The following is a 21657-nucleotide window of genomic DNA, read 5'->3' on the forward strand; positions in this document are numbered from 1 at the left end:
ACACTTAAAACTCAATAAGACAACCCAAATACAATTTAGACAAAAGGTCTGAACAAAGGTTTGACTTTAACAAAAGATATAAGAAAGGCCAATATGAACATGAAAAGATGCTCAACAACATGAGTAATCAGTTATATGCAGATTAAAGCCACAATGCACACTCACTCAAAGGGCTAAAACTAAAATCTGACAATACCAGGTGTTAAGGAGGATACAGAGCAACTGGAGTTCTCATGCCTTGCTGGTAGGGATATAAAATGATACAATCATTTTGGGAAACAACTTGGCAGTTTCTAATAGTAAATTTTTATTTAATATATGACTCACTCATTCCACTCCCAGGTATCTACCCAAGAGAAATGAAAATATATGTTTATCCAAAGACTTTTAAGCAGCTTTATTCACAACAGCAAAACAATGGAAACAACCCAAATGTCTAGAACAGGTGAATAAATAAACAAACTGATATGCTGGAATGCAGAAATATAATGGAATACTACCAAGCATAAAAAAAGAATCACACTACTGATACATGCAAAATAAATGAACCTCAAAAACAACCTGTTGAGTTAAATAAGCTAAACAAAACACATACTGTATGATTCTATTTATATGAAATTCTAGAATGACAATGTTTGACTGGGGTCAAAGGTGGATTGGTGGGAAGTGATTGCAAAAGGGATCAAGGAAATTTTGGAGGGTGATAAAAATGATCTACATATGCATTGTCCGATATCATAGCCACTAGCCACATGTAGCCATTGAGCATCTGAAATATAGCTAAATTTCAGATTTAAATTGAGGAGCTAAAATTTAAATTTAATTTAAATAAATTTAAGTTTAAAAATTGATACTTGATTCAGTTATTGGGAAACAGTTAAGTACGTTTAGAGAAACCTAAGTATGGGAATCTACTTTTTCAACTGTAAATTTTATGAAATCTAAATACAAATTAAGTAATGTAATGAAAATTTAGCATTGAATTCAGATGTTAATGTAAAATACACACTGGATTTTAAAGACTCAGTAGGAAAACATAATGCAAAATGGCTTAATAATATTTTTTATTGATTACATGTTGAATTGATTTATAATATACGGCATTAAATAAAACCCATTATTTTGTTTCTTTTAAACTTTTTACTGTGGCTACTACAAAATATAAAACTATGTATTGCCAACTGAAAGTTGTCACTTGCCATCTGCCTCTACAAGGATTAGGTCACTAACCACAGCAGTCGCTGACCTTCAACACACCCTGAAAGGAGTTCAGGGTGGAGATATAAGGAATGAGGCACACTGTGCTCTGGCAAGAACTGGCAGAACAGGCCTCCAGAGAGTTAGGTATTTTCAGAAGATTTTTTGTTGTTGTTGAAGTATAGTTGATTTACAATGTCGTGTTAGTTGCAGGTGTACAGCAAAGTGATTCAGCTCCATTACAGATTCTTTTCCATTACAGGTCATTACAAAATATCAAATATAGTTCCCTGTGCTATACATTAGCACAAACAACAAATCCTTGTTGTTTATCTATTTTATATATAGTAGTGCGTATGTGTTAATCCCAAACTCCTAATTTATCTCTCCTCCCAACCCTTTCCCCTTTGGTAACCATAAGTTTGTTTTCTATGTCTGTGAGTCTATTTATGTTTTGTAAATAAGTTCATTTGTACCATTTTTTTAGATTCTACATATAAGTGACATCATATGATATTTGTCTTTCTCTGTCTGACTGACTTCACTTAGTATGATAATCTCTAGGTCCATCCATGTTGCTGCAAATGGCAATATTTTATTCTCTTTTATAGCTGAATAATATTTCATTGTATATATATACCACATCTTCTTTATCCATTCATCTGTTGATGGACACTTAAGTTACTTGCATGTCTTGGCTATTGTAAATAGTGCTGCTATGAACATTGGAGTGCATGTATCTTTTCAGATTACAGTTTTCCTCTTTTCTGGATATATGCCCAGGAGTGGGACTACTGGGTCATATGGTAACTCTATTTTTAGTTTTTTAAGGAACTTCCATACTGTTCTCCATAGTGGCTCCACCAATTTACATTCCTACTCACAGTGTAGGAGGGTTCCCTTTTCTCCACACCCTCTCTGCATTTATTATTTGTAGACTTCTTGATGATGGCCATGCTGACTGGTGTGAGCTGATGCCTCATTTTAGTTTTGACTTGCATTTCTCTAATAATAGCAATGTTGAACATCTTTTCATGTGCCTGTTGGCTATCTGTATGTCTTCTTTGGAAAAATGTCTATTTAGGTCTTCTGTCCAATTTCTGATTGGGTTTTTTTTTGATATTGAGCAGTATGAGCCGTTTGTATATTTTGCGAATTAAGCCCTTGTCTGTCACATCGTTTCCAAATATTTTCTCCCATTCCGGAGGTTGTCTTTTCATTTTATTTATGGTTTCCTTTGCTGTGCAAAAGCTTATATGTTTGATTAGGCCCCATTTGTTTATTTTTGCTTTTATTTCTTTTGCCTTGGGAGACTGACCTAAGAAAACATTGTTATGATTTATGTCAGAAATGTTTTGCCTACGTTCTCTTCCAGGAGTTTTACGGTGTTGTGTCTTATATTTAATTCTTTAAGCCATATTGAGTTTATTTTTGTGTATGGTGGAAGGGCAGGAGAAGATTTTATGAGCCTAATTTCTTGCAACCTCTCATATCTAGAAAAACAGTAAAATCATTAATCTGCTCCTCGTGACTAGCAGCAACCCTCTGCAGAAATGTGTGCTTGATTGCACATATTCCCCTTCACCAAAATCATATATGTACTGACCTCCCCCTTTAACTCTTCAGAGCAGTTCCTCAGAGCTCTCAGAGAGGCTGTCTCCCAGGCTACAGTCCTCATTTTGCCCCAAATAAAACTTAACTCACAACTCATGTTGTGCATTCTTTTCAGTCGGCAGTATCTTGCATCTTCATTATGGTGAAAAGAAAGGTATATACATTTGTCAAAATTAAAATTAGTGTTTGACTGCATATAAATTATGCCTCAATAAAGGTGATAAAACTATTAAATTGGGTAGTATTGGGTTGGCCAAAAAGTTCGTTCGGGTTTTCTGTAAGATGTTACAGAAAACCCGAACGAACTTTTTGGCCAAGCCAATATATATTTATGTGTGATAATTTGTGCATATAAATGTATAAATGACTATCTTGTTGGTGACCTTTCCTTATCAATAATCAGAAACATAAAAAAAAATTCTGTGGACATGCAAAATTAACTGTTCCTCTCAATAGTTAACACATTCAATTATATTACGGTTATTTAATGTTGGCCTCCATCACTAGCAACTGAATTTCTTGAAGGCAGGAATCCTGTCTTGTTCATGTCCGTATAAGCCTAGCACTTAACACAGTAAGTTAACATAGCACTTTACCAATGTTTTAAGAACTGCTGAACTGTCCTAGCCAATTTATATATATGGTCTAATACCCACAAAGATCCCTGCAAATTTGGCATTATTACTCCCATTTTTCATATGAAAAAAGTGAGGGTCAGAGGACAGAAAGCTTAGAGTAACTCACCAAATATCCAGAACTAGTAAGTGAAAGAACTATGTTCCAAACCCACATTTGCCTCAACCCCAAAGCCCATTCTTCCACACTACACCATACTGCCACCTCTCCAGGTGGCCATTTCATAACTGTTTGATGAACGCCTAAATCAAAATAAAGATTAGTATTTAGGGGCAATGGAAGCACAGAAATTTTCCTGAACTTCTAGTGTTACAGCTTTATGGTCTTTGAATGGGTTCCCCTGAGACAGAGAGCAACTTGGCAGCTCTTGCTAGAAGATCAGGAAGGATGAATCTAGTAGGAAAAAAAAATTCCCTCCCAATTAAACTTTCCATTTGGGAGTCTGAAGAAGAAAAATAACACAGAACAAAGAGCATAGGAAAGAGAAAAAAAGAAATGCTGAATCTGCTAATATAGTTAATTAATGTGAAAGAATTAATCTAACAATAACTTCAGCATTCAAAAATGAAAAGTTAGGAGATCCTACAAAGGTACAGTTTCTAAGTCTTTTGGAGCTCCTTTTTAATTAGGCTCCCAGAATCTCAGCATTCCTGTTTGAATAATCCATATTTCTGGTTATTTATTCAGCTCCCCACTGCTGCACATTTACAAGCCATATGCTACAGGAATACATCACCTTATATTTGCACTCAAATATCCAAAGACACTGGCAGTTCAGACCTTTAAGAAGCTTAGAGAAAAGTCCCTGCAGAGTATAGTTTTAAGGTTAGAAGGTCCAGGAAGCCAAATGCATCTTCTTTATATGCTATTTGCTTGAGAGAAGGTGGGTCATTTCAACAAAAGGACAGGCAATTAGAAGGGTAAAGGAGATAAACAAACAAAAGACTCAAGAGAGTAAAGCTAGCAAAAATCAGCTGAACACTAAAGGCCTCTGAATAATTCCAATGCCCCTCTCTGCACTTTAAAATAAATTTTTAAAAACAGTTCCACAAAGGAAGATTCTTCAATCAATCTAAGGTCTGGTACACACTGGACAAACCAAGAAGTCTACTGTGCCACTGGGCCTACACAAGCCTTTAAAGAGGAGAGGTTTTAGTAACATATACCTTGATAATCTTAAATACAAAAATAGTTTAAACACAAAAATTTGTAGAATTTGTCATTGGAGAATTTTTTATAACAACAAAACATTGGAAATACCCTCAATATCAATAACAAAGGAAGACTAAGTTATATTCCCTTCGAGTCCATTATTCAGTTATTGAAAACTCTCATGAAGGTTATGTCAAAACATGGGAAACAGCATGTTAAGTTCAAACAAACAAACAAACAAACAAACAAAAGTATAGAAAATTACATGTGTGGTAGGCCTAAAAAGCTGTTAAAAAGAAAAAAATTATGGGAAAAAAGACTACAAGGAATATGCATCCAAAGTTGGGCTGTGTTCAAGTGACAGAGCTGTTTTTTAGCTTCTTGGAGGCAGGAATCCTGTCCTCCAATTCTGTATAAGCCAAGCACTTAACATAGTACCTTATCAGTCCTACTACTAACGGTAGTTTTGCATGTCTATATTCTAAGCTATCAAATTTATTAAAAATTTTTTTCCATGAAATAAATTAACAGAATTTTCAGTGTACCTGAATATGTTTCCAGACAGCAGACTCTGGCTCAATTTCATAAAGAATAATCCCATGATTAGAGTCTCTAGCATCTCTCAATTGAAAAAACTGACCATTGATACTACAACCCCTTCTCTGGTTACCCCTTCACACCATTTCTCTATTTCCCTTCCAAGCCAGATTTCTCAAAAGAGTTATCCATAACAAGCTATCTCCCATTTACTTCCAACTTTAGGATTCTGTGAATTATACTAACATGATATTTACTATAAATATTTTAAGAAATTAAAGCATAAATAATAAGATATACAAGGAAAGTACTATAAAGAAAAGTTCTAGAACTGTCTTGCACATTTTCATATCTCCTATGCTAGCCACATAGCACATGCACAATGCATTACTGAAAATAACACATAATGAAAAATATGTATAAGTGAAAAATATGAATTATATTCTGCTGTCAATAATAAAAATATGGACAAACATATGGCACAGACAAGTCTATGTGGAATATAAAGAAAACTGGGCTAAGTTTAGAAATTAACATAGGATATGCTGAGAAGTTAACGACTAGATTTCCCAAAACCAACACACTATAAGGAGGAGCAAAAAAAACATTTCCCTTTGATGGAGTGGTCCTATTACCAAATGACACACAAATGACATAGGGCACAGACTGAAATATACTTTTTATTCATCCAATCTAACTTTAGAAAAGACCATACACACACTTGAAGACTTTACTGTTTTATATATCTAGGAAACTCAATGGAATAAAAGACCATAGCTACATGTTCTTGAATCCAGGCTAACAGTGAGGAGTTGGGCAAAAAAAGATGGAGAGCTAGGAGATAACAGGAGGTAAGAAGCATACCTTAGCATGAGATTCATCAGTTGAAGACCCTCACCCTTCAGGAAGCGCTCACGATTGGAACTGAGCATTAGGCAGGAACAGAGTGAATCAAACAGATTCTCCATCATCTCCTGCTCCTCGGCTGTGCTAGGATTGTGTCTTTTAAACACCTGTCAAGTAAAGATATCAGAAAGCACAGAACCATAAGAGAATGCCTTTTCATCAACCAGCACTCAACAGTTTCCAAAGCCTATCTACTCCAAAAACCCTATAACTGAGGAAACAGAAGCTTACCAAACAAAATTCTCATCAGTTTCCATTATAGAGAAACTGGGCTTTCTGATGCACAGGTTAAATAAATGGCTATCAGTTCATGCAAAAAACCAGAACACTCAACTGACCACTGAGTCCATGAATAACTGATAGTTCCAAGGAGGCAATTTAACAAAAACCAACAAAACCTTTTCATTGTGAAATATATTAACATGTAGAAAACTCTATAAAAGACACGTATAGCTAAATGAATAAAGTGAACACCCCTGAAACCAGCATCCAGATCAAGAAACAACTTTGCCAGCTACCCCCCAAAGCCTTCCACTTGCCCTACCCAACCACATTTCTTTCCCTTCTAAAAGAAACCACAGTCCTGAAGGGCAAATCTTGGCTCAACATAAGGAACAGTTTCCTAACCATCAGGGCTACTGAACTGCCTCATAGACTAGTTGTGGCTCTAAATCATGGGAACAGCGAAAAGCAGTTTTATCTTTGCCAGAAATATATGGCATGTTAAGAGGAAAGCCTTTTAACAGTGTATGCATACCCATACAGTCTACTACAAAATGATCAATAATCTTGCGGGAACAGGACTAAGCACTTTCCCAGAATTGGGAACAGATTCACGTTTCAAAGCTCCATTTTTTGGGGTGGAGGCCAAGCCACTCAGGCTGCTGGCACCAAGACGAAAGCTGTATGCAAACTGACATCTCAGACACTCCCAACACTCTTAAGATTTTATCCAAATGATCTATTTTCAGTCCTGGTTTTGGAATAGCACAGATGAGATCTGTTAGAAAAAAAATCTTAACAGTATTTTCAGAATGCCAGCAGAACAACATTTCAACAGGATTTACATTTCTTACAACGAGCAAAATGGCAATTTCTATTTTCCAGCCTCCAGTGCCACATCCTTCCCTATCCTCCTCTCTGACCTCTATCCCATTGTATTGGAACTTGTACTCCTGAAGCTTATCTGGATCCTAAATGAATAGACTCCAATTTAGTGGCAGACTGACAGGAAAGCAAGTGAATAATCTTGGGAGTGGGTCAACTAAAAATAATTTGGCATTCTTGGCTCAAGAATATACACTAAAGCAGGAAGCACACCTCTTTTGTATTGATAAATATCAGAAGACTGAGAAAGTCCACATCAGATACACAGTGATATCTGGTCATAAAGAGCAAATGACTAAGAAAAGGAGGCAAACCATGTACCTCCAATGTGACCTCAAACCTGCCAACACACTCCATATGGCTTGCATCACATGGCTTATTCCTTCCAACAATTTCCAGCTCCACCTCCCATTTAAAGCAAGCCATGTATCTTCACGGCAGACAGGAAGCATAAGAATTACTCACGGATAACTGCTGAAGAAGCACATCGATTCCATCCAGTTCCCCAAGCAATTCCCTGTTCTCTAAAAGGGGAAAAAAATAGAAGGAGAAAAAAAAAATGAAGCTAACTGTCAGATTTTACAGCCGTCTAACACTGATACATCAGCAAGCAAAATCAATACAGCTTGACAGAGTACAAAAGCTGCAGAGAGCGAGAGGGAGAGCAAGGGGATGCCAAAGGCAAGAGAGCTTGCTGTCATGATCTGAAACAAGCCTGGCTCCTATCCTAACAGAATATCAATACCGAGAGGGAGCCTTACCATCATTGTCCTGGAGCAATATGGCCAGCACTTCACTACAATACAGTTTGTTGGCATCAAAAGGCATCTTTGCCTGTTGGGAAATAGGAGAAATGAGAAAAACGTTAAGGGGCCTTGCTTCCTTCCCCAGGACAAATTTTTTCACAAGTACTAGGATCCGAGTTAGAGAGAAGTAGAAGTTAGAAAGGGAAAGGGCAGGTTAAGGGTAAAAAAAAGTCTGCCTCTGCTCTCAAGAGACCAGACTCAAGCACTGCATAGTAAAACCATAAACAGTAGATGTACACAACAGCTCTCACACTCCTAAAGCCCAGGTGCAAATGTCACCTCCTCTGTGAAGCCTTCCCAAATTCCCCATTTTGAGTCTAGGGACTATTGTCTAGCACATAATACATACTCAAATGTGAACTAGATAAATGATTGAAAGTTTTGAACATTTAAGACTAAAATCCATCATGAAGCTTCATTCACAAGTTACAATCATAAAATTAGGCTGTAAATTAGCTGATAGATGATCAGAGAAGCTGAAAAGAAAGCAAGCTCTTGTTTTGATTAGTTGAATGTCTTTATAACAAAGTAGTTCCTTTCGGATTTTTTTTTAAATGCTTAAAATTTAATTTGAAATCATAAACCTATCTGCTCGTGGGCCATAATCTGCCTACTATTTAAAAAGGAAACCACATTAAATATGCAGAAATGTGTTAATATTTTAACACCCAAATTACTACCCACAATTCTTTCCCTGCTGCATGCTCTGCTACTTGGAGTTGCAGAGGGGACACATCTACTGCAGAGCCTATTTTTCATGGTCATCCACATTGTTGCCCCAGTAGTGAGACTCAAGTGCCTCATCATTTACAATGCCCCTTGGATAAAGGTACACAGAGAGGAGCGCAAGCCTCATCGATGTGTTTTTATTTACCGCACCCTTGATCCTTAAAATGCAGCCACGAAGACCACGACTGTTAATCAGCAGCAGCCTTGCTACCCATCCAGGTTTTTGAACTAACAAATAATTACTGTGCCTGGAAAGGACAGGGGAAGTGTTTATACTGAAGCTAATACCTCCATCCCCTTAGCGCCATTCACAGCTCTGTTTGGACACTGATTCTGCACTTAAGAAGGAAGAGTGGCCCCTAATGAAGCAACACCCAGAATCTTTTCAGTTCTCTCTGCATGTCTTCCCCATCAAGCCTAAGTGCACCCCATAGGGTTTCAGAAGGCTGACCAGGTATGACCCATCTTAGGTTAAAAGATCTGTAAATACAAGGTCTTATGTGTGCTGACTGCAAGTTATGCTCCCTGGGCAAGCTTAAGGCCTTGTTTCAAGAAATTCAGTACAACAGCCAGGGTTTAAATGCAATCTGTGGCGTTTTTCACTTTAAGAAAAACAGTTTTATACAAATCAAAATACAAAAGTGAAAAGCCAAGGGGTGAGCATGTCTATCAGAATGAAGGATTCGCTAATAAAATCACTTACTCAAATGATTTAAATTCAAGTATTGCTAGTTTAAATTATTTAAGCCACACCAACTTATATGCAGCTTTTTAAGGGTCAGGATTCTTGTTGCAAACAAGATACACTCAACTGAAAGAAGCCAAAAGACATCAGGCCACTAGAGCAATAGCCTTTCTGTGGTCCCAATGCCTCTGGTCTTTCATTTGATTTTATAAACTCCTGTCTCTAAGGTAGGAGAGAGGTTTCCCCTTTTTTTCCAACAAATATATATTGGGCACCTGCTATATGCAAGACACAAAATTGAACGTGATAGCAAACAGGCGAATTTGAAATGAAACTGGTCCGTTGTTACGTCATTTAAAAAATTACACTGAAATAAAGTTAATTTTATCAAGTAATACATTTACGTTAAAAAAAAAAAAAAAGGACATGAACCTGGGATGAGACATACCTAGATTTAACTCATAAGCATGTACTACCTATGTGACACTAAGTCTGCAGTTCCCAAACTGTGTGCCAAGGTACCTGGGACATCATATTGAATTCACAGGGGATTGCAAGGATTTACAGGATTTCCAAGGAAAGCACAGTGACATCTCACATCTGCTGATTAGTGAGCATGTTAACCACTAGCTTCAGGTACATTTCTTTTTTTTTTTTTTCCTTAACATCTTTATTAGAGTATAATCGCTTTACAATGGTGTGTCAGTTTCTGCTTTATAACAAAGTGAATCAGTTATACATATATGTAGGTCCCCATATCTCTTCCCTCTTGCATCTCCCTCCCTCCCACCCTCCCTATCCCACCCCTCTAGGTGGTCACAAAGCACCGAGCTAATCTCCCTGTGCTATGCGGCTGCTTCCCACTAGCTATCTATTTTACATTTGGTAGTGTATATATGTCCATGCCACTCTCTCATTTTGTCCCAGCTTACCCTTCCCCCTCCCCATATCCTTAAGTCCATTCTCTAGTAGGTCTGCGTCTTTATTCCCGTCTAGCCCCTAGGTTCTTCTGACCATTTTCTTTTTTTTTTTCAGATTCCATATATATGTGTTAGCATACGGTATTTGTTTTTCTCTTTCTGACTTACTTCACTCTGTATGACAGTCTCTAGGTCCATCCACCTCACTACAAATAACTCAGTTTCGTTCCTTTTTATGGCTGAGTAATATTCCATTGTATATATATGCCACATCTTTATCCATTCATCTGTTGATGGACACTTAGGTTGCTTCCATGTCCTGGCTATTGTAAATAGAGCTGCAATGAACATTTTGGTACATGTCTCTTTTTGAATTATGTACATTTCTTTCGATGACATCTTTTCTTTGTGAAGCTGGGTTTAGGTGGTTGCTGTGATAAAAGAACTATGTGAAAATCAATGTGGAACAGGAATGAAGATGGTTGTGTTCCATCTGATTCCAAGGCTTTAGAAGTTGTGTAGTACAACTACACAAGAGGCACACACATCTACTGGTAAGTAATTGTGGTATTTAAGAATGAAATAAAAAATATATTTTATTTTAATTCATGCATATTATTTTTTTGAACGGCTACTAAAGTCTTAGGACATAAATATGTATTAAATTTGTTTGGACCTAACTACTTTAAGTGGGACTGGTAGGTCCTTTTTGGCATAGAACCCTGTAAAAACAAAATTACTGAGATACTGATGGCACCATAAATTAAGAATGTTCATCTATGACTGAAGTAACATTTCCTGGTCTCAAGTTTCTTTATCCGTAAAATGGAAACAATAAAATAACATCTTCTTTGGAGAGTTACTCTGAAAATTAAATAATATGGAAGTACCTAATACATAATAGTTGCTGTAAGTTTTTCTGATGATTGGGATCAGAAATATCCAGGTTAGAATCTCAGTTCTAACAGTTACCAGCTATGTGATCTTGGCCAAACTACTCTGCCCCTCTAACCTGATTGATATCTCTTATGTTGAGTGAAACGGGGCTAGATGGGAAAGCAGGAGACTAATCTTTCATGCCTAGCCAAAAACAAAAGTCACCAAGGAAGTTTTATTTCTGTTTAAATCTCAGCCAGAGATGACAGCCTCCAAGCCTGCAAAATACCAAACTGCCAAATTACAAGGACATTATAGTCAAAATCAGGAGGAAGGAGAATTCATTTAGCAGGTATAGTCTCTTGGATTTTGCAAAGTTAGTCAACGGGAGTTGGAGCTTTGGGGGCTCTCTTCTATCCAGGAGCCTGGTGATCCTAAATCTTTCAGCTGTCAGAGTAATTACAGAGTCAAGCATAGGTTTGTACTCAGCATGTACTGGCCTTGAATAAAATTAAACTTCACCTTTTTGGGAGCTGCTGCTTTTTTGGAAAGTACAAGACATTTATGCTACCACCCACAGCCAGAAGCTGCAGATTATTTCTGCAGCTCACCTCTGGTACCTGGAACACATGGGGCAGGTTCAGACACAGCTACAGCCCTGGACAATAGTCAAAGCAGATTGTGCCCTACAAAAATCCCATCTCCTGGTCATAAGAGGCTACAGACTTAGCATCAACCAGTTGTACATGTAGTATAACATAGCCAATTCTCAATTCATTAGCTCAAACGCCAAACATTGCAACTGTTTTTGAAGCAATGATTTAATTGGGAAACAAAAAGGAATCTCAATTTTGTTTCTTTGGAAAAGAAAAAAGTTTTGGTGTTATTTTCAATAGTACATGATATCCTAATAAGTTTGTATTCCCCATTAAAAAGTGAACTATGGTGCAGTGTCTCTCATACTACTGTTATCTGCTTACCTGTTAAACCATTTAATGTAATCCTCCGCAATGGGTTTTATCCTTATTAGCAGCACAAATGAGTGAGGTTTCATTTAGTGAATGAAGAAATCCACGAGTATCTCTGTATACTGCTAGGCTACCAGTACATAAAGGAGACTCACCAGTGTGCCACTCACTTAGTTACTCAAGGACTACTGAATAAACAGGGGATGATCAGTTAAATAGCAGAGTTTTATCAAGCAATGTAAACATAAGTACTCTAGGATGGGGGTTCTCAGACTTCAGCATGCATCAGAATCACCTGGAGGGCTTGTTAAAACACAGATTGCTGGCTCCACCCCAAGCTGGGCAGATTTAATGAGTCTGGGGTGGGTTCAAGAATTTGCATTTCCAACAAGTTGCCAGGTAATTTTGATGCTCCCCATTGGGAACCACACCCTGAGAACAATCGGGAGGAGATGCACATATGATGGAGTCCCAGTCCTTGCTCTTAAGGAGTTTAAGGACACTGGGAGAAAGACAAGGAGCACACATGAAAAGAGGAAAGTCTGCCAGGTGATGAAGAAAAGATGTTCCATGAGCGTAAGGGTCACACAGTTATAGGCGTATGTTACAACCCAGATCTGCTAACTCCCAGAAGAGAACCAGTAGAAAAAAAATAAAATGATTGATATTCAGAAAAGAAAGAGGGCAATATGGGCTGGGGGCAAAGTAGTGCTGTGGAAAGGGTGCATGAAGAAAGTCTGGAGGCTTGGGTTTTAATTCTAGCTCTATCTCTAACTAGCTGCATGAATTTGGGCAAGGCACTTAATCTCTACAGGTCTTGATTTTTAATTTTTTATCTGCAACAGAACTTATAAAATTCCTTTCAGTTCAAAAAATGATGGAGGCAATGTGGAAGAGTAGGGATTTAAGTTGGTTAATGAAGGTGGTGTATAATTTAGAATTACATAGGCAGGAGTCATTCCTGGGGGAGGGGGGGAACATGAACAAAGACAGACACAGAGGTCAACACTGTTGACCCTTGTTGACCTTTGCAAAGGGGGTAGGTACAAGAGATGTCTGAATAAGGAATGTGTTTCAGGATGTCAGAGATGTCAGGAATAAGGCCAGTGTTTCAAAACTGAGAAATGAAAGGAAAAAGGAAAGAAAAGAAAGATCAGGCCACGTTAAAGGGCCTTGAAAAGTAGGCAGAGATGGTGGGATCTGATGCAGAGGGCAGTAGCATCACTCTAGGAAGGTTCTTGACTAGGGAATGGCATAATGAAAAGGGAGTTTTAAATTAGTTTGGGAGCAGTGTGGAACAAAAATGCTCACATTTCTAGAGACCAGTGGATCTTAGTGAGGGTTGTACATTTATAACCACAGGTGGAACTTCTCTAAAATACACCAAAGACAGAGGCTTGAGACAGTAAGTCTGGGAATCTGTATTTTTAAAAGTTCCACTGGTGAAAGTAAGGATCTGGGTCCAGCACTCATTCTGATTCACCATGATATTTATGATGGTGAAGATTAAAATAAGCACTTTCCTAGATTATGAGAAATAAGAGAAAGGCATTGGTTTTAAAGACATGCCTTCTTACTGGCCTCGCCCTTAAGCAGAACCTTCTTTCATTAATGTTCTGGGCAGCACAGGATTTTTCTAAGGGCACTTGCTTACTAGTAAAATAACCAAATAGCATTTTAATGTTTAGATACCCCAAAACCTTGAAAAACTGTTTCAGAGACAGCAACAAGGCTATTTATGCCTTGAGGATTGCGTAAACACTATGCCTAAAAGGCAAGAGTCAAAAGCTTGCAAGACTACCAAATGGACCTCTTTATTACTCTCATAAGGGTAATGGAATCCAAGCCAAACACCCAAAGGTCTCGATTTCCCTTCCTGTTACTAATTCAAAAAAAGACTGGCAAGTTTAAACACCTTTCAAAAGGCAGAAGAGACTTTACATTCTGGTTTAATGAAGAATCCCTGATTCAGTATCAAGTCTCAAGTAACTGGGAAAAATCGGTCCTGATTTCAAAAAGACAAAAACTATTGGATTATTTTGTATATTTTAAGGTTAAGGCCCCAACCTATGGCCACCCCATCAACAACTCAGGTCTCTGCCATCTATCCCACCCCCTTAACTCCGTGTTTTACTTTCCTCTCCCCTACTCCTCACCCCCAAAATGTCTCAAGGCTTTGGAGAATAAAGATTTGTTGAATATTGAGGAAAGAAGAAACTGAGGGAGATGTGAAGGTAATTACATGGGGAAACCAAAGGACATCAAAACTCATGAGAGGAGGTCAAAAGGAAGCTGCAAAAATGACAATGAATGAATTAACCAGACCTGATTTTTCCTGAAAGGAAAGGCGAGGGCGAGGGTGTGTGTGTGGGTAGGAAGTTGCAGTCTACTGAACTATGCATTAAGTTTATACTCTGCCAGCAAATGTGCCCATACCCACTGATGATAATATACAGCAGGCTAGCTGAATATCCTCAAGTCATGTTATATAAGTCTATGTTACAGATTTAATGGGAACAAAGGATTAAATAAGAAGGATTGGGGAAGACCTAGACTGTCAGAGAGGGAGGGAACCGTGGGGGCATATGATATATTAGGCAGAATCTTCTTCCTTAGCCTTACCAAGACAGTGGGGGACAAATCGGACCTGATGCACCTCAGACTTTCTGCATCTCTATGACACTCCGAAGCACAGCAAGGCCAGGACTACTTAAAGAATCATACCAGCTACAAACACGTCTTCCTCTTTCTCACTGAAAAGCTGGGAACCCTTGCTTGCCGAGATTATTTCAGTAGCACATAGGCAGTTCCAAACTGCCTTCCATCATACCTCTTGTTAACACTATCCTGAGAGAAGCTCTTACCTCTCCCTTTCCTCATTTACTCTCTGTGACAGCACTAAATGTTAAAAAGATGGTCAAAAGGACTATGCTAAGAAGGAAAGAGAATGAATAATCCAACAGAAATATGAACAAAGGATATAAATAGGAAGCTAAAAGAGATGAATACAAATGGCTAATAAACAACTGAAAGCCAATACACTGTCCTCGATTTTAAAATTCCAAATTAAAATGAAATACCCGTTTTCACTTACCAGATTAACAAAATTTTAAGTTTGTAATACCCAATGTAGGTAAGGGAAACAGACCCTCTCAACTATTAGATTTTGCAATATCTACCAAAAATGTTAATGTACATACCCTTTGACCTATCAATTCTATTTCTAGGAACTTATCCTACAAATACACTAACACTAGCGTTCAAGGAAAAGAAAATGTGCGTGTGTACATGGGGATATTCACTGCAGCATTGTTGTAACAGTGAAAAACTATTATAAACAGGGGAATGGTTAAATTGACTTTGGTACAACCGTAAAATGGAATACTAGGCAGCCATTAGTTCAGCGAAAAGATCAACTTGCAAAAGAAAATAATGTATAATTCTATTTGTGAAACACACACAAACACACACACACTCACATACTCCTATTTACACAGAAAATTTCTGGAAGGATAGATAAAATATTGTTAACACAGGCTGTCTCAGAGAAGTGGAACTAGAAGGAATCAGCAGAGGAGAACTTTTATTTTCAGTATAAACCTTCTGTACCACATGAATTTCTGTTGACACCATGTTTATATTATTTTCAGGGGCATTAAAGGGTACTTTTAAAACAAACAAAAGAAGAGAAGCAAAGAAAGAGGCAAGAGTTGCCAAGAGATTCCTAAACTAGATCACACAGCCTAGGAATAACAATCTGTGCCGATGACCCAGCATGAGCTGTGCCCAGAGCAAAGAGAGGTTTGAGCTACAGTCCCACAAAGCCAAACTTACCTTCAGCCTCTTCAGCAGCCACTGCAGAAGACCCTGCTGGGCAGCCTCTGTGCACATCTCAGGCCGGAACTCGGCCATGTTCTCCACAATAGCTGAAGGGAGACAGACAACAGTAATTTGGGAGGGCAACTTTGTTTCCATCTTCAACAAGCTTGCTTCCCATGACAGACATTTTATTCCTCTTCCCACTTCCCTGTATTCCTCCCAGCCAGATGCTGTGTTGTCATTTTCAGATTAACCAGGGAGATGCTATGGTTTTTTTTTTTTTCTTCAAGTTATGTTACAAGTAAAACTCATAACTGAATGTGATGGAATTCACTAAAGGAATAGTGAAAGATTTTCTGTGTTAACAGGGAACAACACTAAAACAGAACACACAAAGGTGTGAATATCTGCCTAAGAAGGCCCTCTTAATCTCACTGTACTAGAGTCCCCTGAGACCTGTGACTAAAGAAACGGGGGGCAAGGCAGAAGCCTTAAGGAAAAACCAGGGGATGAATTCAGAGCCTCCTCCTCTCCTGATTCATCCATTTTCAGATCTCTTTCTCTGGATACTGCAAGGGAAGCAAGCATGATCTTAACTGAACAAAATAATGTGCACAGAGGGGAAAGACCACGCTGGCAGAGGTAACCGTCAGGTGCTCAGAAGCAAATATAATTGGTCCTACTATCTCCTACAACAACCAAATTGCTGTTTAATGGAAAAATTTTAAATGAAGAGGCAAAAAAAAAGTGATTGTATGATTATGATGCTAAAAAAAGGACATTAAAAAAAAAAAACCCCAAACCTATAGTCACATTCTATTGCATCCAGTGCTTTCCTTCCTTCAGGGCCCCATCCGCTCCCCATCCCAGGATATGTTATTATCTATCATAAAGCAGATCGGAGTTCTGTGCTCTTTAAGCACAACGCCCAGTGGGTCTGAGTCTTGAAGAGAAAGGGCTGAAGAAAGCACTACACCTCCTATCTGCTTCCTCACTCACGCCAGCCTCGCCAATGGCAAGTTAAAGAATGACCAGGCAGCCCCTCAGGGAGTGGATACAAAGCTGTGGGAGCAGAGTAGCAACGAGACCCCTGAGAGATGAAGATCATTTTAATAGCTTAATTACTTTCTCACATTTTCTAAGAAATCAGCTCATTCATTTTAATCTCCAATGTCATTATCTTATTCTGCTTACAGTTTAGATGGCTTTCTATTGTCCACTAGGATAAAATCCAAACATCCTGCAAGGGTTTAGAAGGTCTTCCATAATCTGGACAAACTTACTCCTCCGGTCCCATCTCCCACCATACCTACCTCGCACTGCCACAGTACATTCCTAGTCTTCCCCCAAAGCCCTTGCCCATTCATGGCTTTACAAATGATACTGCCTTGCCCGTCTCACATTTCTCCGTCAAAATGCCCCTGTCAGGACTTCCCTGGTGGCGCAGTGGTTAAGAATCCGCCTGCTGGGCTTCCCTGGTGGCGCAGTGGTTAAGAATCCGCCTGCCAATGCAGGGAATACGGGTTCAAGCCCTGGCCTGGGAAGATCCCACATGCCACGGAGCAACTAAGCATGTGCGCCACAACTACTGAGCCCGCGTGCCACAACTACTGAGCCCGCGTGCCACAACTATTGAAGCCCGTGTGCCACAACTACTGAAGCCCGTGCACCTAGAGCCCATGCTCCTCAACAAGAGAAGCCACTGCAATGAGAAGCCCGCGCACCGCAATGAAGAGTAGCCCCCGCTCACCACAAGTAGAGAAAGCCCACGCGCAGCAACAAAGACCCAACGCAGCCAAAAATAAATAAACTAAATAAATAAATTAAAAAAAAAAAAAGAATCCGCCTGCAATGCAAGGGACACGGGTTCGATCCCTGGTCCAGGAAGATCCCACATGTTGTGGAGCAACTAAGGTCGTGCACCACAACTACTGAGCCTGCGCACCTAGAGCCCATGCTCCTCAACAAGAGAAGCCACTGCAGTGAGAAGCCTGAGCATCGCAACAAAGAGTATCCCCCGCTCGCCGCAACTAGAGAAAGCCCGCGCGCAGCAATGAAGACTCAACACAGCCAAAAATAAATAAATAAATGAATAAAAAAAAAATGCACCTGTCTTCATATTCAGCCCTAATCAGCTACCTGCTCCTACCCAGCAATTTGGAGACCCTTCCTCTTCACTTCCATAGTGCTCCCCACTATTATACCATCTGTCACCCTGTATTACCTTTCCTTTCTGTTCAAGACTTTCCCATCAGCCTGCCTCTTAAGAAGAACTGTGCTTAATTCATCTTTAATTTACCCAGTGCCTAGAACAGTGCCTGACAAACATCGGATGCTTAATAAGGGAAAGAGGGATTAATCTCCTGAGCTGTTGGTAAGGGACCAAGTTGAAACTAGACAGATCTTCATAGACTGCCAGGCCGGTGCTTTTTCCATTACATCAGGCTCTTTTTATTAACTGTCAGTTAAGACTTCTGATACTCTTTCTACTCAGCAAAATTCAGCATTAGGCTAACAGATGGCAATGCCAAATTCTGGCTCTAGACTAGAGCCAACCCCCAAATCACAGATTGTTGTGTTCTCTCTTCTCTTACTCCCTAGGTGCCATGTCTTCCTCCTTCTTTATGATAATCTTCACAGTAGAGAGTATAAAGCTATAAGAGAAATCTGTGGTAGACACAAAGGAGCTGGGAGAAAATCTAATCTCATCAAAATTTCTACTTCTGCTGGGCCTTGTTCATTTCTCAAGCTCTGCTTACAGATATGTCACCTTTGGTTTTATAAGACAGTGACCAGTGATAAAGAGGACTACCCAATAGCACAATTTTCAATAGGCTATTGGTTCAGCAACTTTGCAGGGGGAAAGACTAGAGAGACTCAAGGAGAAGGAGGAGGAGGGGAAATATTGCAGAGGAATCCACTTAAATGAACATATGATAAAGGGGCAGCCAAGTTAACAGCAATATTTCAACTCACAGTTTACACAGCAAAGTACACATAAGAAGCAAAAGAAATACTAACTCTTTTTTAAATAAAACGTCCTATAAAGGTACAAGCATACCTCGGAGGTACTGTGGGTTTGATTCCAGACCACTGCAATAAAGCGAATATCACAATAAAGCGAATCACATGAATATTTTGGTTTCCTATTGCATATAAAAGTTATGTTTACACTATACTGTATGTAGTCTATTAGGTATGCAATAGCATTATGTCTTAAAAAATGTACATACCTTAATTTAAAAATACTGTATTAGTATATAATGCTAACTATCATCTGACAATGCAGGGTTGCCATAAACTTTCAATTTGTAAAAATGTAATATCTGCAAAGCACGATAAAGTGCAATAAAATGAGGTATGCCTGTATACAGTTGTTCAAAAGTTTGTAGTTCCACTGAAGGGAAATGTGAAGAAGAACCAACAGAAGGGGATTCAAAAATTGTAAAATATACACTTTCCAAAGCAAAAAAAAAAAAAAAAAAAAGAATTCATCCTGCATAGACTTCATCCTAACTTTTGGAGGCAAAGGCAAAGGCCTGCTCAAAGAAGCCAGCAGTTTTTGTCCAGGAAGGATTTCTGCTTTTATTACCACAAGCCAAACCAAAGCAGCAGTTATATGAAATTTACACAAGGGTCTTCATTTCTGAAAAGGCAGTTTGGGAGTAGAAAAAAGGAAAACCCTCCTGCTGTTGACTCTATAATGAAGGAGGAAGGAAATGAGTACCAAACCCCAAAACAAACACAAAGAAACTCAGAAAATGCTGGCACCCTTCCCCTTACCCAGAGTGTTGTGGACGCCATCTGCCTCTTCTTTCACAGACTCATCCAGACGCTCCAGATTCTGCACAAGCAGTGCTACCACTTGCCCGTCCACCTTCAGCAACAGGGGAGCAAAAGGAGAAAGGGATACATGTCACAAACAGTCTCCAAAATGTTGTCATTCCCATACTCCTCTACTGAATGAACAAAGTAAACAACCTGCCACTTATGGTTTACAGTATGCTCTCCCATCCCAATACCTCTTTTGAGGCTTGAAGTGACCCTGAGGCAAAGAAGGGGCAGGCATAATTATCCTTAACTTTATTTATTTATTTATTTATTTTTTAAGATTTATTGATTGATTGATTGATTGATTGCTATGTTGGGTCTTCGTTTCTGTGCTAGGGCTTTCTGTAGTTGCGGCAAGCGGGGGCCACTCTTCATCGCGGTGCGCGGGCCTCTCACTACTGTGGCCTCTCTTGTTGCGGAGCACAGGCTCCAGACGCGCAGGCTCAGTAGTTGTGGCTCACGGGCCTAGTTGCTCCGCGGCATGTGGGATCTTCCCAGACCAGGGCGCGAACCCGTGTCCCCTGCATTAGCAGGCAGATTCTCAACCACTGCGCCACCAGGGAAGCCCTATGCCTAACTTTAGATTGAAGCTTAAGGGGACAAGGTAAAATTCAAGGTTACATATTTAACTGAGTGACATACTAGCACTTGAACCTAGGCCTTCTGAAATCAAGTCCTGTGCTCTTTCTACTTCTATGTGGTATTTAAACACCTTACAAAAATGCCATCTTAAGTCAAGTCACAAGTTCATTCAAGTCAAAAGCACATTTCTAGACCACAGCACCAAGAGATACTCAGTTGGAAAGTTTACTTGCCATATTTACACTGACATCAAAATTTAGGGTTAAACTCAAAACATTCCTAAGTTTCTACATCAAGCTTTTATGAAACTATTACTTTCGATGAACTTCTGACTCCTACTCGAAAAGAATATTAACAGAATAAAATACCTTATGTTTGTATTACACATAATGCATAAGAAAGCAATTACATTTCTCTTATTTAATTTCATTCACATAACACTTATAGGAAAATTTTAGTAGCCGCATCATATAGATGATATTCAAGAGATTAATGACTTAGCCAAGACCACACAGCTACTAAGCAGTGGCAGCAGAAGCAAAAACCAAGCTTCCTTCTTAGGTGAAATAATGCTTACACCGCTTCACACTACCTTCTGGCCACAATGTGTGCCCTTACAGAGACTGCCTTGGGGAACCCTGAGGCACACCAAGGAAGATAACTAAGGAAACACCTAATAATCAAGAAGTGATTATCTGTCTGGTAATACATTTCTAAGTCATAGCCAATAAGTAAACCTATACTGGAAGATAAGATCTGCTGCATAACCATGGTGTATCCTCTCTCTCACCACCTCAGTTTCTTCACTTAGGAAATGGGAATAAGTTGTAAAGATTAAATGAAATATGGCATACTTTACCCTGGGTCTGGTTCGAAAATTAAGTAGAGAGTTTAAATCTAGCCCTTTACTTCTTCTGATACCTGATTATGCACTGTTCATATCTCCCACGGGCTAAGAAAAACTCAAATTCTTTGAAGGCAGGCACTGCACCCTCATTTATCTTGGTACACTCCTCAAAGTCAAGTGCAATACTATACATAGCAGACATTCAGTAATTTTGCTAAATTTAAATAAACTTGACAAAACACTTTACTTTGTGTACTGTAGTCATATTTTTATATACATTGTTCCATTTACTCTCATGTAATCCTCACAACTTTTACAGGTGAGAAAAACAGAGGTCCAGAGAGGTTAATTAGCCTGGTCAAAGTCACAAAGCTTGTGGCAGAAGTGACCAACTCCGAGACTATTTTTTCCCATCATATCCTGTCACTTCAATGAGGGGAAAAGA

General features: G+C 38.9%; 1 protein-coding gene across 4 annotated transcripts in view; it reads right to left on the minus strand.

Annotated features, from left to right (window-relative positions):
* Nucleotides 1–21657, minus strand: part of CTNNBL1 (catenin beta like 1) — a 163252-nt gene that overhangs the window by 82847 nt on the left and 58748 nt on the right. For all 4 annotated transcript variants that reach the window (XM_082430216.1, XM_082430219.1, XM_082430218.1 and 1 more), the window contains 5 exons: nucleotides 19736–19829; nucleotides 15968–16059; nucleotides 7911–7983; nucleotides 7615–7673; nucleotides 6001–6149 (listed from right to left, as the gene is read on the minus strand). In XM_082430216.1, the coding sequence (XP_082286342.1) occupies nucleotides 6001–6149; nucleotides 7615–7673; nucleotides 7911–7983; nucleotides 15968–16059; nucleotides 19736–19829 (467 nt within the window). The remainder of the gene's footprint in view (nucleotides 1–6000; nucleotides 6150–7614; nucleotides 7674–7910; nucleotides 7984–15967; nucleotides 16060–19735; nucleotides 19830–21657) is intronic.

This window comes from Balaenoptera physalus, assembly GCF_965194825.1.
Source record: "Balaenoptera physalus genome assembly, chromosome: 16".
NCBI classification, from domain to species: Eukaryota; Metazoa; Chordata; class Mammalia; order Artiodactyla; family Balaenopteridae; genus Balaenoptera; species Balaenoptera physalus.